This window comes from Parasteatoda tepidariorum, chromosome 9 (genome assembly GCF_043381705.1).
Source record: "Parasteatoda tepidariorum isolate YZ-2023 chromosome 9, CAS_Ptep_4.0, whole genome shotgun sequence".
Taxonomy (NCBI): Eukaryota; Metazoa; Arthropoda; class Arachnida; order Araneae; family Theridiidae; genus Parasteatoda; species Parasteatoda tepidariorum.
In genome coordinates this window covers 8,970,924-8,995,357 of record NC_092212.1, presented here as the reverse complement: position 1 = coordinate 8,995,357, position 24,434 = coordinate 8,970,924, and the positions used below count along the sequence as shown (strand labels likewise).

Sequence of the window (24,434 nt, the reverse complement as noted above, 5' to 3'; positions counted from 1 at the left end):
ATAGGTTTATGAATTATTTGAAAATCAATTAGTTTAAGCGAATGAATTTTGAAAAAAAAAAAGTTTAAAGCCATAAAAAATAATTTTACTAAATGAGCCATATAAAAATAACTTTTATAATTACATAATTATTAAGTTCGATTGTAATGTTCAAATTCTAAATGAAAAAGTAAACGCAAGTTTTGTTATATTTTCTAAAAATGATCACGCAAATAACGAAAGATTTCTTAATTTAAAAATAAATAATAAAAAAATAAATAAAATAGAAATTTATCAATATATTTACCTAACAATATAGAAAGAAAATTTAAAAAATAAGTTCGTTAAAAATTATTTGTATGTTCAAAACAAAGTGCTAAATAAATTTCAAAAAAAAAATAATAATAATAAAGCGCTTTTAAATCACTTTTATTATTATTATTTCACATAAATAATTACATTAAATTGAATAATGACCGAAAAACAAAGTAAGGTTTAATTTCTTAAAAATAAAAACAAAAGAATTGTGATAGTCGATAATATATTTAGCTAATTAACTAATAATATTAAAAGAACATTTAAAAAAACTGATTGTACTCTCTAATAAAACGAAAAAAAATGAATACAATTCGCAAACCTTTCAAATTTATTTGATTAAACAAAGTTGATTGACTTATGTCCAAATCCAAATGACAAAAAATAAGTTCTGTTTTAACTTTATTTCTAGAAATAAAAGCAACTCAAGATTTATAAATTTAAAATCAGTAATAAAAACCCATTAAATTATTAGAAGTTTTATCCAAAGAGTTTTTAATAAATTAAAAGAAAAGAAAAAATCCTAACAAATTTAATTACTTTGTAACTTAATTCCTTATGGGCGCCTTAAATTAGATTTCCGATAATTTTCACATTTAAAAATAAGAAAAAATTTTGTTGAAAAAAATTACCTAATTAATGACGAAACTCTTTATAAATTCTTTTCAATAATAGATTGCGTTCAGAACAAGGCAACGGCAGCGATCACGAAGTTAGTCCCACTGAAAATAATCTACAAGATATGATATCAAGTCGCGACAAAGAAAAAAACTAAGAAGTGCGAAAACGAACATGCGAGATCACGATATAGTATTCTCAAAACTCTGGTTCTGATTCTACCGCTAATCAATCAAGGCCATTTCAACATAACGAAACGAGCACCCCGAGTCGGCATCGGAACGTAAGGGAAGTTCCTTGCGTGTCTTATATCGCTATATCATTTTTCCTCGAAGACTTAAATCAGATTTCTGATGCATCGCCTGGAACGAAAGTCTCTGTATCGACTTGCCGATATAGGCGTTAAATCGATATGTCGCGATACATCGATTTATAGCCCAGTCCTAACCATTTGCCATTCCTTCTCATTATAGTGAACTTCAATATTTCTAATATTTATTTTAAATCAATTATTATTAAAAATGACTCTTTATTAAATTCTATTTCTATTTTATAGATAATTCAACTGAGCCACTGAGTATATGAAACTTCTTTTCATTACTTAAACCTCAACTTTTGCTATACTTAATATGATAAAATTCAAAAAGAGGATGGTGCTACGTAGACTCAAGCAAAAAACTAGAACTAGAATATACCAGAAATGGATAGATAATAGTTTCTGCTCTTTAAACATGAACTTTTCTCAGTGTCAGAACACCAAATGACAGCAGAAAAGGGGTTTAACAAATAGGAACAAAGAAACTTGTTTCTTTGTTCCTATTGGTTAAACAACAACACACATCTTTATCTCCTTACTTTTCCAGTCATTTTGTATGAATGTTCGGACACTGAGGAAAGTTCTTGTTTAGAGAACCAAAACAATAGTATGTCCATTTCTGCCTTATTCAGGTTTGTTGCAAATAAAAATTACTTCATAAAACACTCTTAAAGTTATATTCTTGAATCTTGATGGCAGTGTTGTGGAGCGAATTCGGGCAGTGAGCAACTGATCTAACCTATAGTATCATGACTCAAATAGAAATAAAAATCACAAAATTACACATATTTGGAAAAAAAATCAGATACTTTAATACTTAAATACATTTATTATTGATCAAACAATTCATAGAGCTTTTCAAAATTAACATCTCCATTCTTATTAGCATAATTCTCTATTAAACAGCCTAGCAAGACAGGAACATTAACAACAGTACCTTCAACTATAGCACAGTAACCATTAATATTATGCTGAACACCATATGAGATATGCAATCGTTTCGATACAAAGTCATTATGTCGAGACACGTATGCAACTGGAACATAGCAAAGCATAGCTGGTGACCACAATTCTATTTGCACACGGCAACTTTCGGTGCAGTTTAATCTTGGAGCAGCAACAACAACAGTTCTGAATGGAATTTTAAAGTGAGAATAACAAGTTAACAAAACTTGTAACATTGAATCAAATTCAGTTGTTTCATTTGTGGGTTCCTCCAGAACTAAACTGTGAATACTAGATGATTGCACAACAGAGAAAAGACTTGGTTTTTTACTATTTCTATTGCCAGATTCGTAGTGTCGACCAATGGAATAATATTTCGCAGGAAGAGTTTCAACAGAGGTATTCATATTTATTAAATATGCACATAGTGACTGAAATGTGGCCCCACCCACAAGATTAAGGTTCTGAATCACTTTAAAAGATGCCTTATTATTTTTCAATGGTATACATTGATCACATGAATAAGGATCTAAACCAGTAGCTTCAAGGATAAAGGATTTGACAAAATCAACACAAGACATAGGTGCAAATTGCATTTCTTGAAGTTTATCAGAAAAATAATTTTGTGCCAACATTTCCAATTCTGCAAGAGAACTTTTCAGAAAATATGCTGTTGGACTAACATGTACAAACTCTAAGAGTGACAAACGCTCTCCGATTTCAGTGTGAGATAAAGATATAGAGTTATTCTTCGAAGGCTCGACATGAACTGCTACAGAATCATTCAGCAATGGTGTTAATGGATCTAATGTATTAGGAATTTTTGCTAACAATGGCATCACAAGGTCTTCAATATCATATAACTCTTTTTTTGCAAGTTTAATTTCTTCCAAGCACTCAGTCGATTGCTTACGCAATGCATTTGCTTCCTCAATAAAATTCAATTCTTTAAACCTATTAGATTCCTCCTCAAGTTCTAAAAATTTATCCGAAGCATTTTGATGTTTTTCTTTTTTTATAATCCATTCATTCATAATTTTTAATAAGTGGTGCACATCAAGTTCAATACCTCTAGCTTTGCTGGATCTTTCAATATTCATCGCATTTTTTTCTATGTAATTAGAGTCTATGATTGGTTTGACAATTTGATAAACTGTTCCACCATGTCTCCCAGGCACAAAAAGTGTGGAAACTTTAGCTTCAGAAGGAGAAGCATCTTTGTTTATTTCGTGAATTACAGCAATATTATTTGCATTTAAGGTGGACAATCTATTTATATTCAATTTAGAATGGAATCTTGGGAACAAAAATGACTTACATTTTAAGAAAGATTTCATGTCTTTCAATTAATTAAGGAAATTTAAAGCCAAATTTGATAGTTAATAATTAACCATTGAATTGACTTTTATTTTTAGATTGTCGGCAAGTTCATGAATATTGTTGTTGTTAAATAATTTGTAAAAGTCGTTTCCAGCTGTCTATTTCTGCGTAGTTAGAAACTCAAGGATAGCCAGTTACTTTACTTACGAACCGTTTTTACTGCTTTTAAATTTAATGTCCGCGCTTATGTTTCAAGTTTTCACATGTTGATATTTTAAAAAGAAGACTTGCGACATTCAACAGCATTTGAGTTTATTCAGTTCTTTTTAGCAACCTCTTTTTATGAACGTACGACTCGATAAACGGATACCAATCATTAGGCTAGTGGTTTGAAAACTGCACCCACAAGACACCCACAGTTTCTTTTATTGTACAGTTTCGTTTTCACTTTTGGAGTTGTCATCGGAAAAGAATCAAAACAAATGGCGGTTCTGTGTCAAAATCGATTATTTCGGCTGTGCAAATTCACGTTTAACATAAATAATGCTTCTAAATATCGAACAAACAACGTGACTTTTGGTTATACAGGATTCAAAATAAAAGATAAGCTGCATTCCCGGCAGTTAGCTCAAGATTTTATTTTTAAATTAAATCATAAGGAAAGGACTATTCTTTTCGAAGAATTGCAACGCTTTCAAACTCAAGGTGCTGCTATTCAAGGTTAGAGTTTAAAAAAAAAAAACTTTTTTTTATTCTCAATACTTACTAAGCTGAAGCAGCTTTTATTTGTCAGTAAATGAAGGCAAAAAATTTTAAAGCTCTAATCAAAGACACTTTTTTGCTTACTTAATATTAACTATTTGCTATTGTACTTATATTATTTTTTATTTAAATTTAATTAAAAACAGAGTTGTATTAAAGCAAATGCTTGGTCATAAATTTTGGCACAGCTAATATGTAATTTATTTCATAGAGTTGATTAAATATGTTATTTGTCCAGTTAATTAGCTCAGTTATATTTAATTTAACTGCATGAAAGAATAGCTTTATTGGATTTTTAATTTTTTTGTAAAAAGATACTTAATTGAACTGCACATAAACATGGCTTAATTCTTTGAACTTCTGATTTTTTTTTTTTTTTTTGAAGAATTAATCATGTTTAAATATTTAATATTTGTTTGTCTGTTAGTCATTCAAGTTAACTCTGTATATTATAAGGTAAAACTTTTAATATTTTTGCTTTATGATAAATTAAGATTTAAATTTTAATGTACTTTAAATAATGTACTTTTAATACTTTAAATAAATATGTACTTTAATGTTGTGTGTAATAAATATTTAATTCATCTTGTTCCAAAATTGATTTATTCAAGGTATTATAAATTAAAAGTTTAGGAAAGAATTTTTTAAAAAAAAATAAAGTTTAATGCTAAGTACATTTATTAAAAAACATTGTCATCTTCCTGGATATGCTGAGTCTAGAGAAACAGTAAATTCTCAGAGTGTTGCAAATTTAAATGGAAAACTTGATCATTATTAATATTACAGGGCACTCATTACACAATTATAATAGTTTTAAATTTTTCTTTCATGCTTGTGTGAGAAAAATTCTACTTTTTAGTTTTAGGTTGTTAGGTCATAAAATCAATTTTTCTTTTTCCCAACTTAGTAAAATTTTCTCTAAAATTTTTATTTTAAACCTGTTGGCAAAATATGAATATATATATATATATNTTGTAACATCACAAATATCCTCTAATGTCAGCATATCACAAGGTAAAATTTCGTCGTCAACGGATACATATTCTTCAAACGATGCTGTGAAATTAAGTTTATTTTTGAATGACTTCCAATCATTAACAAAATTTACGTTTGTTTCTTCGTCTTCATCTGATATTTCATATTCAGCTTCTAAGAGATATTCTTCAGTTGTATCTCCGTCAGAGAATCCAGCTTTCCGAAAACAGTTAGCAATGGCAGATGGTGTTATTAATTCCCATGCTGATACAATTAACTCAATCGCTTCTAACATATTGACTTTTTTTAGCTCTCCAGTATTTTCAAGTCCTTCCAGCATCCGTTTCACAAGTCGCATTTTATAATGCTGCTTAAATACCTTAATAACTCCCTGATCCATTGGTTGTAGAACAGAAGTAGAATTTGGTGGTAAGAACTGCAACTTGATGTTAGTGTACTTATTCTCCTTGGAATGAGCAGCGCAGTTGTCTACGAAGATTATGATGTTTCGTTTTTCTTTTCGCATCTTACTGTCTAATTTTTTCAAATACGTTTCAAAAATTTTAATTGTCATCCAGGATTTTTGATTACTGTCATAATCACAAGGCAGTGACTTAACATTTCGAAAGCATCTTGGTTTTTTCGATTTACCGATAACTAAAATCGGTAATTTTTCTATACCATTCATACTGGCCCCAACTAAAATTGTCAAACGTTCTTTACTGTTTTTTCCGCCATGACAGGGTTCACCTTTAAAGGCAAAAGTTTTATCTGGTAAAAGATTGAAAAACAGTCCACATTCATCCATGTTAAAAATGTTCTTTGGTTGATACCCTGAAATAATTTCAGGTAATTTAGCTTTCCATTCTTCAGCTTCTTGTAAATCAACGCTGTTACAATCTCCTTTAATTGTTTTATAAACTAGACCAGCTCTTTTTTTCATCCGATCAATCCATCCATTGGAAGGCGTAAAATCAACATTCAATTTCTCCGCAATCTCTAATGCTTTTCCTCTAAGAAGAGTTCCGTTGACAGGTATGTTGGCGGATCTTGCTTGTTTAAACCATATCATCAGTTTCTCTTCAATATTTTCGTATTTTCCTTTCTTCACTTTTTTTACTTTCTGGGATGCACCGGAACAAGAAGAGTTTAAGATGATGTCTTTCTTAGCAATAATGCCATTTAACGTAGTAACAGGAAGATCTAAATTTTTTGCTATTTGAACTCGTGTTAATTGAGGATAGCTGTCAACAGCTTTTAAAATTTTTACTTTGTCATCAATAGATAGAGCTTTACGCTTAATGCCTTTACAGGACATTTTCCACAAAAATCAAACTTTTTACGATGATTTTTAAGATAACATAAGCGCCTACACTAAGAAAATTTTCAACGAAATGCTGCTAAATGTTTAGATGTATCTTTCTCTTCAGTTATTGAATGGGTGTGGACAGCAGTGAAGTTCGTGAGTCACCAGGCTATTCATTTAAGGTGGACACAATGACAAAGCTATTCCCTACATTCTTATCAGTTTCATAGTTCATCTAAAGGTTCACATTCCTTTGCTCACACCTGTTCCTGATAAGTCACCTTTCTTTGTAACAAAGGAGTGATGAAGGTCAGTGGTCAGTACCCATACATGTGTTTGTAAGGGCAAGTTAAAACTAAATAAGACATTTTAAATAAAATTTTAAAAAATTGAAATTAGGAGTGGAAACTTCTTAAACGGGAAAAAAACTTCTTATAAAAGTAAATTTAACATTATGGTAATTGGTTTTTTTAAAAAATAACTTCTTACGCGGGAAAACTTCTTAAAAGGAAACTTTTTAAGCGGGTTCCACTGTATATATATAAATTGTGTTTATTGTTTGAAATTCTTTGCTTAGTACCATCTCTGTAAGATGATTTTGAAACATTTTCTTTCTGAGCATTAGTATTAGTGCAGAAACTTACTGCTAATTGTTTTCTTGCATTAAAAGGAATAATAAAAAATTGGGAGTAGTAGTGTGTAACAAGTATATTTTACTACCATTTTAACATTTGCATTTGTTATTCTGTTTTGCACTTTGAATCAGAATTTGTTAATGATGTTAGTGTTCTGGATTATTTAAAAATGGTTTATTTTACAGTTCCATTCACAAAAATATAAAGTACAAGCTTCAACAATTAAACTCGAAACACTTAAAGATAATGGTGTAAGTTGAAGAACCACGAAAATGGAACAAGCAAAAACATTACCATAACAACTTAACTTTATGAAATAGATCAAAGTTAAAAATTATATAGAGGATTATCAGGGTTTTGTCTTGGCCAAATTTACTACCGTTTAGCGGTACCTTCACAAATTCAAATTTAGGAAAAATGATAGTTTCACAAAATACTTTTTCTTGAAATTTTATTTTTTTATTGCATAAGAAACGATAAATCCATATTTTTGTGTTGATTTTTAATATAATTTTTAATTTTCATGAATTATGTCTAAATTTTCACAAAATAGGTACCTCTCAGAAAAACCTAGACAGACCCCTGATAATTCTGAACATATGTAATTTTTTATTTTAAATAGTTGTAGTTTTTAAATATAACATTGTTTTTAACTGTTGTTTTTAATTAATTGAATCTTTTCTTTTAATTAATTGTTAATTGTGTGATTATTTTTGTATAGTTGACCAAGTAATACCAGAACCTCCATCCACTTCTCAATTAAAAGCTATTGCTGCTCACAGTGCAATGCCATTCATTGGATTCGGATTTTTGGATAATCTAATAATGATACTTGCTGTAAGTGAATTTTGTTAAGAGTAAGTTAGCCCTTTTATAAAAGATTATTTTCTGTGATGTTTTCAATTACTTTTTTATTTATTAACTTGGACCTATGAATTGAACATGGTATTTGATGTAAAAATTGGACATTCATTTATATTTGTTTTTGCAAGTTATTAGTAAAATAATAAGAATTGATTTCCATGATTAAATGTAAAAAAAATAATCTTTGTAGAATTTGTTGTAATTACGTCAAAAGCTTAGTAGACTCGCTATTATCTGACAGAGTAAAGTATGTAGAATAATGGAGAATAGCCATTTTGTTAAACTTTTAAAGGAAGAAAAAAATTTCATAATACAATCAACCCCACATAAAGGAATACCATCGGTTCCAGCCAAATCTATGCAATTAAGCTGGTTATTCGATTAAAAGGGGAGTGCAATATTTAATCTTAAATTCTGAATTTTTGCAAAATTTTACTTTTTAATGGTATTTAATGCATAGTATAGCGTTTTGATTAGATAAACTCAGTTTTATGATTAATAAACAATTATAAATAAAACTGTCTATGTTAGAACCATAAAATATAAATGTCATTTAAAGTTACATAAAAATAAATAATGTTAGCGAAACGTAAAATATAGGTACTAAAACATTATTTGATCCCTTCCGAAAAAGTTTATAATTGAAGATTGTTTTTATACCCGTTTTAATTCGTCAATTTATCAAAATTAGATATTTCCTTTCAGTTTCTACTGAGACTTTCATGACTTGCGTATTCCTTTCAAATATATCAGAATTTTTATTTTTACTTATTTATTATTTTCTAATTCTTGAAACTTGGGAGATTCCAAATTAATTCCCTATTTTATAATAGTTTGAGAGTTTTTGAAACTTATTGTTTCCAAGATTTGTTGTTTTTTTCCCTCTTCCATTAATTCAAATCATTTTATTATCTGGGAGAGAAACTTGGGAGATTCCAAATTAATTCCCTATTTTATAATAGCTTGAGAGTTTTTGAAACTTATTGTTTCCAAGATTCATTGTTTTTTTCCCTCTTCGATTAATTCAAATCATTTTATTATCTGGGAGAGGGTGTAGAAAGTGAAACTCTGTCCTATCCAGTTATTTTTTATCTGGACTATCTTCCTTATATATGTGTGAGGTAAACAATTTTATTAGTTTCATTTATTTTATGACAATGAAACTATTGTGTGCAATTTACCATTAGATCTAACTCAACAAATTGTTTGGCGCAGCATATCCTGCTTTGGATCTTGTGCCATAAAACTTCTACATTCAATCCAATCCTTATATATGTGTTTATGTAAAATTCAAAAAGTTATTTTATTTTTCTAATATTTTGCTTTAACTCTGTTTTTTTCCTGCCAAACTTAAATTCTGCTCCATGTGCCACTATACCCTTCATTCAATCAATCAATTAATCATCTAAGTTCCAGAAACTGTAATTCATTTAAATAAATAATGAATATCAAAGTGCTATTCTATTTTATTAATTAATTATTTTTTTTTGGATCTTAAAAAAAACATGGTATTTATTGTAATAGGTTTTTTTACTCATATAAACATTGTTTGAAATAGTTAAGTTTATGGAATTTTTTATTTTTAAATTTAGGGGGATTATATTGATACTACCATTGGTGTTACTTTTGGTATTTCAACGATGGCAGGTAAATATGCATAGATTTTTGTTTATTCTAAATTGCTCTTTACATTTTTTATGCACTTATGCGCTAATATCTTTAATACAAAACATGAGTGAACAAAATACTTTGATATATTTGACTGGTTTCCTTGAATTGTATGGTTTCTCATGTGTCAAAATTTTATTTGAGGAGAAATAAAACTCAATTAAATTAGCTTTAATGTAATGCTATTTGAATTTTTTAAGTACTTAATAATGATTAAATAATTTTTCTTATTATTGGTATGTCTACAGTTTACTTATATTGGATTAGTTGTATTTCATGTTTCCTTTTACAATCAAATGTGGATAGTTTGAACTGGTTTAATTTGTAATTTTTACTAGATCTGTCCATTTCTGTAATGTTAAGAAAAAAAATTAAAAAAAATTTAATTTTTGATACAATTGGGCTTGCAAAATGTCATTAAAAATTTTATTTAATGAGAAAAATTCAGCTGATTTGGAAATAATTTACCAAAAAATTAAATAAGTTATCTCACGGTGTAGATAATTTACCAAAGAAGTAAATGATTTATCTCACTGTGTAAATATTTTATTTACAAACAAATTTTTATTGCAAGATTCAAATGAGTACCATTATCACATTATTTCATAGGTGTATAAAATGGTAATTGAATATCGCGCATTTATGTTACTAGGTTTAATATTTATTTCAAATTGATTAACAATCAAACTTGTTTATGTCTATTTTATTGTTGTGCCAATCTATATTTTAATTCTGTATTCATTGTATATTTAGTATTTCATTGTATACTTGCAGCTGCTGGTCTTGGCAATACCCTGTCTGATGTTGCAGGTATTGGGTAAGAACTTAATTTTTAAAGCTTTTATTTTTAATTTTTTTAAATTCACTGCTGACAACTTTTAGTATAAAATAATTTTCCATAAGTAATATATCTTTCTTGGAAATTATAGTTTTAATTTCTTATTTTAAAAAAAAAAAATATTACTGATACATTAAAATTCTCAGAAATTAGTAGAATTTTTTAAATTTATTTCATTTTGTTGGTTATATTTGCTCAACTATATGATTTTTTCTGAACATTTTAATTGCTTTTATGTATTATTGTTTTAATAATTTTACATTTTCTACAAAACATCAATGCTGAAAAATAAAAACTTGCGAATAAAAACAAACTAAAGGAAGGAAAATCCAAAAGTAAAGTGACATAATTACTTGAGCAAAGAGAATGAAATAAATCAAACAAAAAAATACTCAACTTAAATTCAAAAAATAATCGTCACAGGTCATTGTGACAGGGGGCTATATCAAAAATACAAAAATTCTGCTGTTGAAAACCCATTGTTACTGTTTATAATTTCCTTAATATCTTTTGAATACCTTCACAAAGTAGTATATTGTGTTTTTGTTACAGCCTGCTTCAATTTTTAGGGTCTTTGCAATTTTTTCCAACCCACAATGTTGAGTTGTCCGTATGCAATATTAAAAAAAATAACATGTCTTTTTACTGTCTCTAAATGCATGGTCATGGAAACAATATTGTTATAAAATATTTAAGCAATTAGAAGCAGAGGAAATCTTGGAGGAAAAAAAACTATAATTAAAGCTCACTAAGTGCATAGTTTAAATTGAGCAAAAATGTGTGGTTGATATAGGTTATCAAAAATTTAAAAAATGCTATATTTAACCACTGAACCGGTGTGATTTGGTATAGGGCCTCCTTTTTCTCTCTCACTTGAGCAGTACTAGTTTATACTTACATATTGTCTTTATTTTTGACTGTACGATTTCAAATCTTTAAATTCTAATAATTTAAAAAAAGGCAAACTAGGTTGTTGCCGAAGATTGCTGGTGTATTCATTAAGTAAAACCAAATTATTTGACGAAATATTAGCTGTATTACTTGAAGCTTTGCCATTTTCTAAAGTTCCAATTATTTTTATATTTTTTAAGTAATTTTCTTTTTTTAAATATTTGTTCATTTGTCATTCTTCTTATAATGCACTTAAGATTAGAAAGTCGCGAATTTTATTTCTGTTGCAGTCAATAATTTGAATCTGATAAGGTAAAACTCTGCTTGATCACAAAATGCATTTATTAAGTTTTGTTTTTGATTTTAAAATTATGACATTTGTCTATTTTTGACAGTTTGTTCATACCATTTCGACAATATTTTCTCCCTTTAGTATCCAATAAAGTGTTTTTAACAGAATTCCATACTATGTTTCAATTCTATGTTTTTTTTTCATGTCTATATACACCAGTATTAAAATTAATTTTATTTTCAAAGCTAAGCATGTCGAATTTCTGTTAAACATTTTTATTAACAAACACTGCTTCTACATAAACTCGACAATTTTAAGCACAAACCTCATCCAAAACTTGTTGGGTTTGTAACAAATATAGTAAAAATGAATTAATACATCTATATTGAATTATTTTTGATGCTGAGTGCATAAACAGTATGGAAGAAAAATGCGTCATTATTTTCTCACACTCTGTTCATCATGTTCTGACAAGTTGAGTCTATTGTGCATAGATTGCACTGGTATGAACAAGAAAGTGTTCTTTTGTTGTTGTCAGTATTAAATATATATATTTTTTAATAATTTTTCTCATGTACAAAATAGAAAATAAAATACTTAAAGAATTTTTTTTTAATTTCATGTAATTATATGATGAATAACTATTTCTTTATTCTGAAAGAAATTTTATTGTAAATTATGTTTAATATAAGAAATTATTTATAGCTCTGCATTTTATGTGGAAAGGATAGCTTCAAAAATTGGTGTTGAGGCACCCTCTATAACCCCGGCTCAGGCAAGTTCGTCTAGAACACGATGGTGCATAAATCTGGTAAAAAATTTAATTTTTTAGTTCCTTTCTTTTTTCCAAAGCTAGAATTGCGAATTTTTGATTAAATACTAATATTACAATAATATCAGTCTTTAAAAATTTTAATTTTAGAATTAAACCAATTTATTCATGATCAAATTGGAAATTACACATTTAATTCTTTACTTTGCCATTGAAAGAAATAAGCAATAGTAGATTTTTATTATTTTTTTTAATTATTTTTTGAATCTGTTATTTATCTTATTTTTCTGCTTTATATCTAAAATGTGAAAAAGTTATTATTGCGAAAAAAATTTATTTAAGTGTATTTTATGATTATGAAGAACTTTTCAACCTTTTTTTTCTCTTACCTAATAAAAATTATTATTTTGGAAAATTGCAAGAAAAAAATTGATATATTTGAAAAGATTATGGAAACTATTAGTGTCTTTTGATGTGAAAATAAGTTTAATTTATTGCATTCTGTTAAAAAATAATATACAAAATTTGAAGGTCAAAAATTGTATTTAAATAAAATATGATTTTATCACAAATTACCACACAAAAAATGACTTTTCCATTAGAAAAATAGAAATTTTGTAAATATAATTAAAGTGTTTGCATCCCTATTTATTATATATCATTAAATTCTAAAGTGTAATAATGCTGCTCGTCTAAAAACTATAAATACAGTGCTCAAGGGGGGAGGGGATATGAGCCACCCTGAATCACTTTTGTTCTAATGAAGAAATCTTCACATTCTAGGACTCAATCGAGGGGTTGCCTCAAATATGTTAATTAAATAGTGTAGATTAGATTTTAAATGACAGATTCAGAACTGAAAATGTACTTTGTAGCATAACTTCTTTTTGACAGATCTGGATTTCTGATCCTCAGTATATATAAGGGGTAGCCACACTCTTGGGAATATGCTCTCAATGATTTGGTAAGGAAAATAATTAATAATTTGGAGCCTATAATGTTGGTTTTGCTTAATTTATAATATCTCAAGACCTATCAAAATGAGTTGAATGTCTGTATTTCTATGTTATTGTACTTCTTATTTCTGATAGCTAATTTAGAAAGTTGGTCCCTCTGTGCTTGTCATAAAATTTGTGAATAATATTGTGAAACAAATTGTAGGGTCGTGCTCTTGGAGTAACCATCGGATGCTTGCTGGGTATGTTTCCTCTTTTTTTCCGTCGAAACAAAGAAGCAGATGAAATAACTGATGCTAAATAGTTGTTATAGCTTTATTTGCCATTGAATCAAGTTGATGAAGTTCACAGATCTGCTTTCTAATTGCCGTAAGTAAGGCTGATAAAGTTTATTTCTCCTTAGTCTTTCACTTTTTTTAAGAAATTTATATATTTTTTTTAAATTGATAATTGTTTTCTTGCTTGTAATTTTCAGTACTAATTTAAAAATATCCTTTTCCAAAACTAGAAGTTTGAAAATATTAAAAAAGGGCATTTCTAAAACTTATCCCTATTGTATCACTAGTAGTTCTGTTCGCCAAGCAACTGCATTTTCATCAAGCTATTCTTTTATCAAGGTCGTTTACTCCAAATCAAATGGGACATGTTTAATAATCCCCTTACCTCTTGGATCTGACTCCTGATTATTATGAAGTTTCTTGGAATTAAGCTCTTCACTAATAAAGAACTTGAAGCAACTGACCAGTCATGGGAAATTGTAAAACACAGAATTTTTTTCGTAAGGGATTAGTAAAAGGGGTTTGTTAAAAGCTCTGACGAACACGTGACATTATTGAAAAATAGACATCTATACTTTTCAGATGAAAAAAAATATTATTTTACTTATGCAGAGAACAAATGAAGGTTAAATTTAGAATTTCACTCTTTCTTATTTTATGTATTAAGTTTTTGATATTCATTAATTATTTTCATTTGTGTCAAAATATCAGTATAAGTGTTTATTTTGCTTTTAGAAATTTGAATATAACTCATTATTTTTCAATTCGCATTGTTTGAATAAAGTAGAATAACAACATTTAGAGCCTGAATAATGTAGTTGAAATGTAAGTGGTAGCTTTTGTGTTATACCTGCTATTGGTACCAGATAATCATTCTGTGGCTCAACATTAATGATGATACTCTATAGTGTGTGCGCTAGAATATTTTTTTTATTATTGATATCCTATTCTGGCCTTGGCTTTTCAACCTTAGGTCATCCTCTATCTACTAAAAGTCATTTTCTGTATTATTTTTATCTGCAATGTTAGTAAGCATAGTTGAGGTGGTTACTATTCCTGTCGCGAAATCCTCATAGTGGACATGTTGGAGATTCCAATAAACCAAAAAAAAATGATTTTATAAAAAATAATGTCCAATCTTGAGACAGAAATTAGCCACAATTACAGCTATATGAAATTGGTTTCTTTTTAAGAAAATATTTTGATAAAGGATTGTTTATTCTAAAGAGAAAAAATTTTTTAATTGCAGACTATGGGTTGTCTTTCCTCCTTCAGAGCTACCTTCGTCTAATTTTCAAGAAGAATTGACACTTGTTTGACTGTTAAATGATATTGCTCATTTACCTATTGCATTTTTTCAAAAAATGATGTTACTTCTAAAAATAGCACATTGCAGCTTTTCTTAAGCTTGCAGCTTTTATTGCAGCTTTTCTTAATTAAAATATCATTGAGTGTTTATGAAAAACTTCTGTAAGTCTGTATATTTTTATAGTAAAAAGTAGCTTTTTGAACAATTTAACTAAAATATTGATTTGTGGGCATAATATTTATATGAAGAAAAAAATTTCCTAATAAAGCAGAATAATGTGAATAACTTATGGCATAAATTTAGACAGTTATCCACTTTTATGTCATTATTTATACGTTATTCATATTGTATTGCTTTATATACTCTACAAAATATTATATTTATTTTTTACTTTTAAACTTATATTCCTTTTCAAATTTTTAACAAAATTTTCATGTTAAGAATTCAAATTTTACTGTTGATTTATAAAATGTTTTAGTTATGTTAATGAAAAACCAAATTGTATACAAGCTGAATTAATCAAAAAAATTTTAATCTTTGTAATAATTTTTTTTAAAAATTATATATAATCAAATTAATGTAATTTGGCGTAGTTTTATTATAAATATTATGCACTTATTTTGTAACACGACTCTTTCTATGTAAATATTTAAATATAAAACAATTATTTATAGTACCTGGGTAGGTTTATTATCTCAAAATATTCAATAATGTATTTCCTTATTGTTAACTTTTTTTTTACTAGTATGGTTTTCCTATTTACAAAATTTAGCTTACTGGCATAATTATTAAATATGAAAGTTATCTTATTTTTTGTATATTGGTTAGAATGATAAATGTTATATTGGGAAAATTAAATTTCCACTTGTTACTATACTAAAGGAACTACACTACACAAAAATTCATCTGCTTGAAACAAATTATTTGATATTGTATTTGTTGACAGAAAAATTCTCTATTATATACTCTTTTAAAAGCAATCAGTCAGTTTTTTCTCATTACTGTTTTCTAAAAGCCTGCTATGTTGAATGAAGTAAGAAACTCCAAAAGTGAAATTTTTTATTGTGTTCATTGCTGCTTGTTGTATTATAGGTGCGTAACAAACCAATATATCAGTCCGTCATGCTAAATCAGTTGATTTTAATTCATTTGTTATTTATCCTTTTAAATGAAACTAAAATGTGCTTAGAGCTTTAGAGAATCTGGGAAAAGTTTTACCACTAATAAAATCTTTCTTGTAGATGATAAAAATGGAATTTTGTCCACAAGCAAATATAAATTAAAAGCAAATATAATTCATTTAAAATATTAAAAATAGTTTTATGCTTAGTTATTATATGTATTAGTTTTTATCCCGTTTTATACCTGTTTAACTCTAAAAATATTTGAAAATCATTTAACATGAAGGAAGGAGTTTTTCCACTTTTTTTTCAATTTGGAAAAAGAAGAAATTCTTTTATTTAAAGAAAAGTTCCTCATTTTTAAATTCCCTAAAAGGAGTTTTTTTTTGCGCTTTGTCCTACCTATTAAAGACAATTTAAATTTACCTTTGCGAAATTTAAAAAAATCACTCATCATGATTTTTATATACGTGATTTAAAATTATACATTGCAATTTCCATGCAATTTCAAAATCTCATGTCAGGATTTCGTTTTACTCAATTTAAAAATAACTTTACATAATTTTGAAAATTTTTATGTGCGAGTAAACAATATCAATGCATCAACTCAACTTAAGCTTTAAGAAATATATATCAATATTTTTTTTAATAAAGTGTTGATATTGTTTTATAGATATATGCAGTTGCTGACATTTCGGATACTTTTTCATTTATTTTAAAAGTGTTATGATCATAACATTTTCGGATTTCTATTCTCAGTGCTATAGTTTTTTTATTTTTATTTTATTAAAATCATCCCTAAAGATGCTAAAATCTCATTTTATAACTATTGCAAATGAATTTGTATCAAATATTGTGGAGGAACTAATTTATGTTAAGATTTTATTACTTAGATGTCCTGTGATTTTTTAAAATTGTTTTTGTTTATTTAAAAATTTTAACACCTGTATACTTTATGTTGATATTTAAATTTCAAATTCTATGCTCTCATATGCTAAAATTTTTATTCTTTTACAATTAGTGTTGCTGTCTCTTATAATATTGTTTTATTATTAGTATGTAATATTTTACATTCTTTTATTTTAGTTGGTTATTGTATAAAAGTGAATTTTAATGAACGAATTTTCTTTTTGTTATTAAGTACTCTTAATTTTCCATTGTGTATTAAGCTACATTTGTTAGGATCGCAGTGATATGATCTAAATCTTCTGTTTGGCTTGTAATAGTTGAACAGAAATATTTCTTCCAATATTGACATGCAATAATTCTTGAAATAAAATAGCTAATAAAGTAGTTTTAAAGTAATTTTTTTTTTTTGTAACTCATGAAATATCTAAAATATTGTTCAGTTTTATACAGATATGCGAAGAAGGTGTTTGCTACTTAGAGAAGGTGTTTAACAGTTCAACTGTGACTCTTGTCTTCATCAAACTGTTATATGTATATAAACTGATCAGAAGGTTATATGTTTTTAGGGGTCTCTAAACTTTGTCTCATTTGCTGAAACTGGCCTAACTTTTCAGTTGTTTAACCCACCAACTGAAATATTAAGCCTGGTATTTTGATATATTTTCAGGATTTAAATCGTACATCTTGCAAAATAATATAATCACAATAACTGTTGCACTTAATAAAATTAAATATTTCATTTATAATGAATGGTATGAAACTAGATAATGACTAATTACTTGAAATATGACCTACTACAAATTACTTAACTTTACACCTTAGATATCTCATATGTTAGATCTTTAATGACAAGTTACATAAATTTTTAAACTATGGTCTTGCGTTCGTATGAGTTGGCTAAATCCCTTTTCTTAACTTAGGCAAAAAGATGAAAATGCCTTGAAAATTGCTAAAAATCCGCATAGAAAAAAAAATCAGTTTTTCTGACTAGGTTTTAACCCTGGGACTAATGGGCAAAATCAATGTGCTAAACAAGCTACGAGCTAAAACATTTGAAACACTAAAAGTGCTTCAAAATCGCACTTAAGGCTCAGCAACATAATTTTTTTCTTCTCACTCCTACAAAAAAAAATTTGTTGCTTGAAAGATACACTAGCAGAAAAACTTATGTTTTCATAATATTAGGTGTTATTGCACTTTGAAATTGGTAACATAATTATTATTGTAGTGCTTGTTTTTTTTAATTTCTCTACTTTTCTTGCAACTAGGAAATGATATATTTCTGCTATTTACAAATATATTATTGTATGTAAGTTGATTTAATTTTTCATGTATAAGGCCTCAAATTGTTTTATGTATTTAAAAAATTATAATTTTTGGAATATATTAAGTGAAGATCTATAACACTTTTTTTATGAATTATATCTAGTTTTATATTTGTTTCCCTGATATTTTGTCTTCAATTTTTTAATAAAAAAAAAACTCAATATAATTTCTACTTACCTTATGTTCTTAATTGATATGGTATTACGAACAAAATATATCCAGCCACATATTCCAATGCATAAGCATCACAACTGGAACCCCACAATTTTGACCAGAAGCATTACATTCAAAGTATGTCTGGTCATAGAAAAATTAAAATAGCTTATACTTGAAAATGTAAGTTTTTTTTGGGGGGGGGGGATAAGAAACGTTTTTAGTTCATTTTCTAAAAGACGATGTAATGCTTTATCAGTTACGAGATATTTGAAGCATAAAAGTTTATAAATTAAGGTAATAAGAAAAATATTTATTTCGTACCCTCTAGGAATTATTTATCCTTAAATTAATATAAGCCACAGACAGGCATCTGAAAAATTAGTAGCTGAAGCCGGCTAATGTTATCAAAAGCAAATTACATACATCCTTATGTAGAACTTTTAATAAATCCCCAGATTCTTAAATTTAGAATTTTCCAGCATTTAGTTGGAGTAGACTTATAGTGTCTGGTGATCTTCTAGTGTCAAAGCACCAATCCTCTTTCCCTCATCTTTATGTATAAGCCATATTAAAAATGAGGTCGTGCTGGAGGTACTGCGCTTATTACAACTGGGAAAAAGGTGTTAGCTGTTGTATGTATTATAATGAGTGCCAACATTGATTGTCATAAATTATAATATGAGCTTGCTATGTATGCATTCCTCAGTTAGAAAGTAAGATTTAGATTTGTAACCATTTTCAGAACTATTCATTTCTGGTTATTTTTAAGTATAAAGCAATCTCTTTATAACTGTGCGCCAAGTTGATATTAGTTTTTATTCGAATGTTGTCTTTAAAGCAGTTGTAGATCTATAAAATCTTGTCATTTAAAAAAATGTTGTGTTGCATTTTTTGCAACTGTAGTCTAAGTATTGCACTATTTTTCCTAATAATGCAGTTATCAAATATCCTTTACACGGGGGACTATTCAAATAATATATATGCATTTGTTGAATAGTTGTTAAAAAAACTTGTTTGTGCCTCCCTTTCTTCCCTTTTCTGCAAAGATTAGCAAATCGCTAGCTCTAAGATTTTTTTTATTACTATTTTGCCCAGTAACACTGCTATAATTGTAAAAATAGTGTGTAGGTGTTCTAAAATGGCTAAATGAGACCATGTACCCCCTAATGAAAACTTCAGAGTTAGCATTGTATTTAAATGCTTAAAATGTGCATTTTTTGTTTTTGTTTGACAGTACCTACATGATGATGTGATAAAAAAAACTTCTAGAATAAAGGGGGGGAGCAATTAGTTTTCATACCATTATTTTTAATGTACAATGCTATTTAAAATGTATGCACCTCCGATATATTAATCAAAATTTAATTAATGAAAGAATTACCATTTCATTCAATGTAATGTAATTAATAGCTACAGCTATAGTTTTATAACTACAATTGTGCTTATAACAATGTTTACTTCTAAATTTCTTATTCAATTATTCTTTCTTATATTGTTTTTGATATATTAAAAACATAAATCTTATTTTTCACATTTGATATATTAAAAACATAAATCTTTTTTATTCACATTTGATGATGTATCTAGACAGCAGTGCTTCCTATCTTACACAAGCAAGGTTCAAAACCCTTCTCTTTGCCAAAAAATTTAAATAACCTGTTCTTCAAGGTGCATATGTAGTATTTAAATAACCCATTAATGAAATATAAGTGTATTAGCATTTCAATTGTGAAAACATCTTAACCACCTTATGGTAGCTTCCTTCTGCTGTGATAAAAATAATCTTTCTTAAATTTTGCTGCAGTATAAGAAAAATAGGTTATAATACCCATTAAATCAAGTAGTAACTCGGTATAGTTAAATGTTTTTAAGTCTTTTTTGAAAAAAGAATTAGTTATAGAGGAACCTTTAGAGTAGATTTATATTTTGTGGTACCATAATCTCAAAATATTTTCATGTATGGTGATGTATTATAAACTCAGTAAAAAAATTTCATGTGTGGGTTATTTCCATCTTTTAACAAATTGTAAGTTGTTAAAGATGGTCTGTGTTTATTGTAGTAGATATTGATAGTTATTGATGTAGAATTAGATCAAATTAAGAGAAATTTAATCATCTTATCTTTCCCTTATGCATATGCAAAGTCAATTTTGCCATAATGAATCAGTTCATAAAATACTCAGAACAAGCTACCAGTTGTTTAAAAAAATGACCCAATTTCCAAGAATCAATTAAAAACAGAAGCAGATAAAAATGTATGGTTTGCTTTGTTCTATTTAAAAATTATCATTAGGCTCGATTCCCAGCATCACTATCTACGGTCGGTATGCAGGTGGATGACCACTTAGATTAGTCTGCAAAGGGTCTGAGTGTGTGCAGTATCAGTCCTCCTTAAACTGTTCTATCATAAAGTATTCAATTTCATGTGCAGGTCGTCGGGCTACCAAAGCGGGGGTGCTATCCTCACTGCAGAGGATCAAAATTATGGGGATGGGAAGACATCTTTAGGGATGTTTCCCAGACTGTTGCCAATAGCCCATTGTGCAACTCTAGTGTGACATAAATGAACTGCCACAACAAAACTAGATAATAAGCCTTCAAATTCCAAAACTAGTTGCAGAATTTGTCAACAAATATAATTAATAGGAAAAAAATATGAAGCAATGTTTCTATAAATAGCCCCCATTTATAAAAAAAATGTGGTGGACTTCTAAGGTCCTGTGCAAATATTTCAAATGGAATTTCCTAACACTCTGTGGAAAATATTTTTTATAATTTTTTTACTGTCTGCAGTGCCATCTGTTGAGAACTTTGTAACTAAATTAGAAACTTGCTAACAATAAATTTTCTTGGAATGCAGAAACCAGATATTTTTATCTCATTCTGTTTTTCATTAATTGATTTTTAAAATCTTCATTCACTTTTGGGTCACTGGGTAATTTTGTTATTTATAATAATCTATCTTCTGAATCTAACTTTAGTCAATTTTAGATTTCACTTGCTTTCCTTTTTATTATTCCATTTATTTTTTTAAAAGAATGTAACTTAAAACTTTCAGAACCATTCTGCAGTGTAATTCTTAGTAATTTTTTTATTATTTCTCAATTTTTACTTAATTATTTTAACGCTTCAAAAAAGGTTAATTCAAATAATGCCGCGGCCATGATGTAAAAAGAAAAATTAAAAAAATTTCATGACAATTACGTAATATTATAAGAATTTTTCATTGAGTGACCATTTATAATACAGCATTCAGTTAATTGTTCTGCAAACATTGAAAATAAACTGTTATGTTTTTTTTTAAATCCAATAAATATAAAAATCTTTAAACGATCCATAATGATAAGAAAAATACAACTTTGATTTTTCTAAAATTATTGTCATTTTGAAATATACTTTAAATAAAATTCAAAAAATGAACTAAATTGACTATTAAAACTGGAAATGTTTTCTCTTACTGACATTAATTCAATTATAAATGATTAAAATATCATTTTTCCAATTAAATTAAAACTTTTCTTTTGTGTAAATTATTTTTCTGTGGCATAAATTTTTACTTATATTTATATCCTGGAAAATTAGTCTCTCTTTTTCCCTCTCATATGGTTTGTGTATTTTTATTTTTAACAAATGTTTAAATGTTATGGGAAATTTCCCTTATCTTTCTTGAATATTGATTGTACTGTGTGTGTTTCATGAATGGAATTAAGATTCAATCCCTATTCAATGCTCAAACCAAGCGCTTCATAATAAGGCTATGGTACAAAAGAATTTCGACCATTAGAGCTTGCAAGTGTAAATGTTTGCTATTTCATTTATAACAATGACAAATCACTGTGCTAACTGCTCTTTCTCTCTCTTATAATCTGAAATGCTAATCTGGAATTTAAAATGTCATAGGATTGCAAAACTTTAAATTATGCTCTTCATTCATATTTTATTAAAAATATTAAGTATTTCTTCAATGCAGCACTGTTTGTGCGGTATAAATGAAGAAAAGTCATATTTTTAATTTGTAGTCTATAATTTCAGAGGGAAAATGATTTGAGTTATCTAAGTTACATTTTTATGATGACGGTCAAAAATGGTTAGCATGAAAAATGTATTTGTAATAATATTGATCTGACATTGCATATTTTATTGCATTTAAATCGAGCCTGTAAAAATATGTCTACCACTAGAGCTTTTAAACATAATTGTTTTTTGTCTCTTTTAACGCAATGACAAATCACTGTGTAAAATGCTTGTTCTCTTGCTTTTCTGTCTGTTGAGGTCTCTGTCATCACATGAAATTATGCTTTTTCTGAATAATCAATAATATGCTATTTTCATTACTACTGTGAGTCTGCAACTGTTATAACATGACTATTAGATCGAGTTTAGCCTATCTTTAACAAGTGCCATCTGTGCTAATTCTGAAAATGTGCGCAAAACATCATCAATAGGTAGAAAAGCCACTGTTTCGTTAAAATAAAAAGTGTTTTTGATGTAATTTTTTAATATTTAAAAAGTTACACCAACATTTCATTTTCTGGGCTTATAAAAATTTACGAAAATCTATAATTTTTTATTAATTTTGATTATTATTATCTAAGTGGAAAATTTGCTCCAAAATGGCAATTTTTTAAAAAAAATATATATAATAATTTTTAACTTTTTTCTTCTTAAGCCCAGATAATCCTGTAGGGCAAGATGGTATATATAGTTTAAAATTTCAGCTTTTCCTGGAATGTAAGACATAACTTTTTTTTTTTTTTTTTAATTTCTTTGGGGAAAGAGCTTCAAGAAATTCTTAATCTAACCTCTCCACATGGGATAATCAGAATAGCAATTCTCAAACTCTTTTCGCTAAGATATCTAAGAAAATTTTCTACATGTATGGGCTGCCATGCAATTCACATTCCTTGTAATGTGCCCTACCTGCCTTAAACGTTTCTCACAGCATATTTAAGACTCTGTATGGTGCGTTTTGAAAAATCATGTTTTGTTAAGGAAACAATTGGTTTGGTTACAGTGTTAAAACCAAATAGAACACTGGAGAGTTTACTATGAGTTATGCTTTTTTGTTCAATTCTTTTTAGTTTTATTATTTATTACTTGCTTTGTAACTAAGTTTTTTAAATTACTTTTCAAGTAAGGAAAAGCAATAGCCATTTACTTTCCTTTAGTAAGAAAGGATTTGTTAAAATAATATAATCCAACTACAGTAGAGCGCCGATTATCCGAACATCCAATTATCCGAACTATGTCTGAATTTTTTTTTTTAAAGTTTAGAATATTTTTTAACTTATCAACAATTTTTCTAAATTTCTGAACCAGTAGATCTTTTGGATGAAAAGATGCCAGGTTGCGCAGCAGAAGAAATAGAAGACTGGTGTCGAGACACTGAAAACGTCCGGGAATTTCAAATGATGATGAAATTATTACTGAAATTTTGAATGAAAATCGGAACTCCACAAATGAAGAGGAAGACGTAGGTGATCAAGTTCAAGATAGTGGACCTTCTCATATAGAAGTATGCAATTTGTTAGATATTGCAATGAATTGGCTAGAACGCCAAAATTATGTTGATCCAGTTGTTGTTATTTAAAAACAGAAAGGGATATGGCTGCTCAAAAAGAGCATCTTCTTTGAAGCAAAAGTCTTTGCTGGATTTCTTTTGCAATGGAAAATAAAGAAAAATGTGGTTATATCAGTAATTGACAAAAAAATTTAAAAAGCTGAAATATGATTAAAAGAATCAATCAAAAAAAAGTTTTAAAAAATAAATAAAAATTTTTTAAAAATTCTATTTTTTTTTTAAAGAACTATTTTAGACCACAGAGCTATTTCAGCCCCTGCCAGTCGTAAATCTGGAAAAAGTGTGAAGGGAAGGTAGTGCAT

At 27.7% G+C, this 24,434-nt stretch overlaps 2 protein-coding genes across 2 annotated transcripts; one reads left to right on the top strand and one right to left on the bottom strand.

Moving 5' to 3' along the window:
• Positions 1-2,016: 2,016 nt before the first annotated feature.
• On the bottom strand, positions 2,017-3,756 carry LOC107452850 (Seryl-tRNA synthetase-like insect mitochondrial protein). Its single transcript, XM_016069471.3, has one exon. It carries the CDS (start codon positions 3,508-3,510, stop codon positions 2,059-2,061), a length of 1,452 nt encoding a protein of 483 aa, XP_015924957.1. The 5' UTR covers positions 3,511-3,756; the 3' UTR covers positions 2,017-2,058.
• A 3-nt stretch (positions 3,757-3,759) lies between these two features.
• LOC107452851 (transmembrane protein 65) lies at positions 3,760-24,233 on the top strand. Its single transcript, XM_016069472.3, has 7 exons — positions 3,760-4,213; positions 7,893-8,008; positions 9,628-9,682; positions 10,478-10,520; positions 12,430-12,535; positions 13,658-13,821; positions 14,980-24,233. Exons 1-6 carry the CDS (start codon positions 3,976-3,978, stop codon positions 13,754-13,756), a joined length of 657 nt encoding a protein of 218 aa, XP_015924958.1. The 5' UTR covers positions 3,760-3,975; the 3' UTR covers positions 13,757-13,821; positions 14,980-24,233.
• Positions 24,234-24,434: the final 201 nt, after the last annotated feature.

Excerpts from the sequence above, each read along its gene's own strand:
- LOC107452851 (XM_016069472.3), top strand. The coding sequence starts at position 3,976 with ATGGCGGTTCTGTGTCAAAATCGATTATTTCGGCTGTGCAAATTCACG. Across the intron at positions 9,683-10,477 it reads TGGTATTTCAACGATGGCAG|CTGCTGGTCTTGGCAATACC; the intron begins GTAAATATGCAT and ends GTATACTTGCAG. Across the intron at positions 10,521-12,429 it reads TCTGATGTTGCAGGTATTGG|CTCTGCATTTTATGTGGAAA; the intron begins GTAAGAACTTAA and ends AATTATTTATAG.
- LOC107452850 (XM_016069471.3), bottom strand. The coding sequence starts at position 3,510 with ATGAAATCTTTCTTAAAATGTAAGTCATTTTTGTTCCCAAGATTCCAT.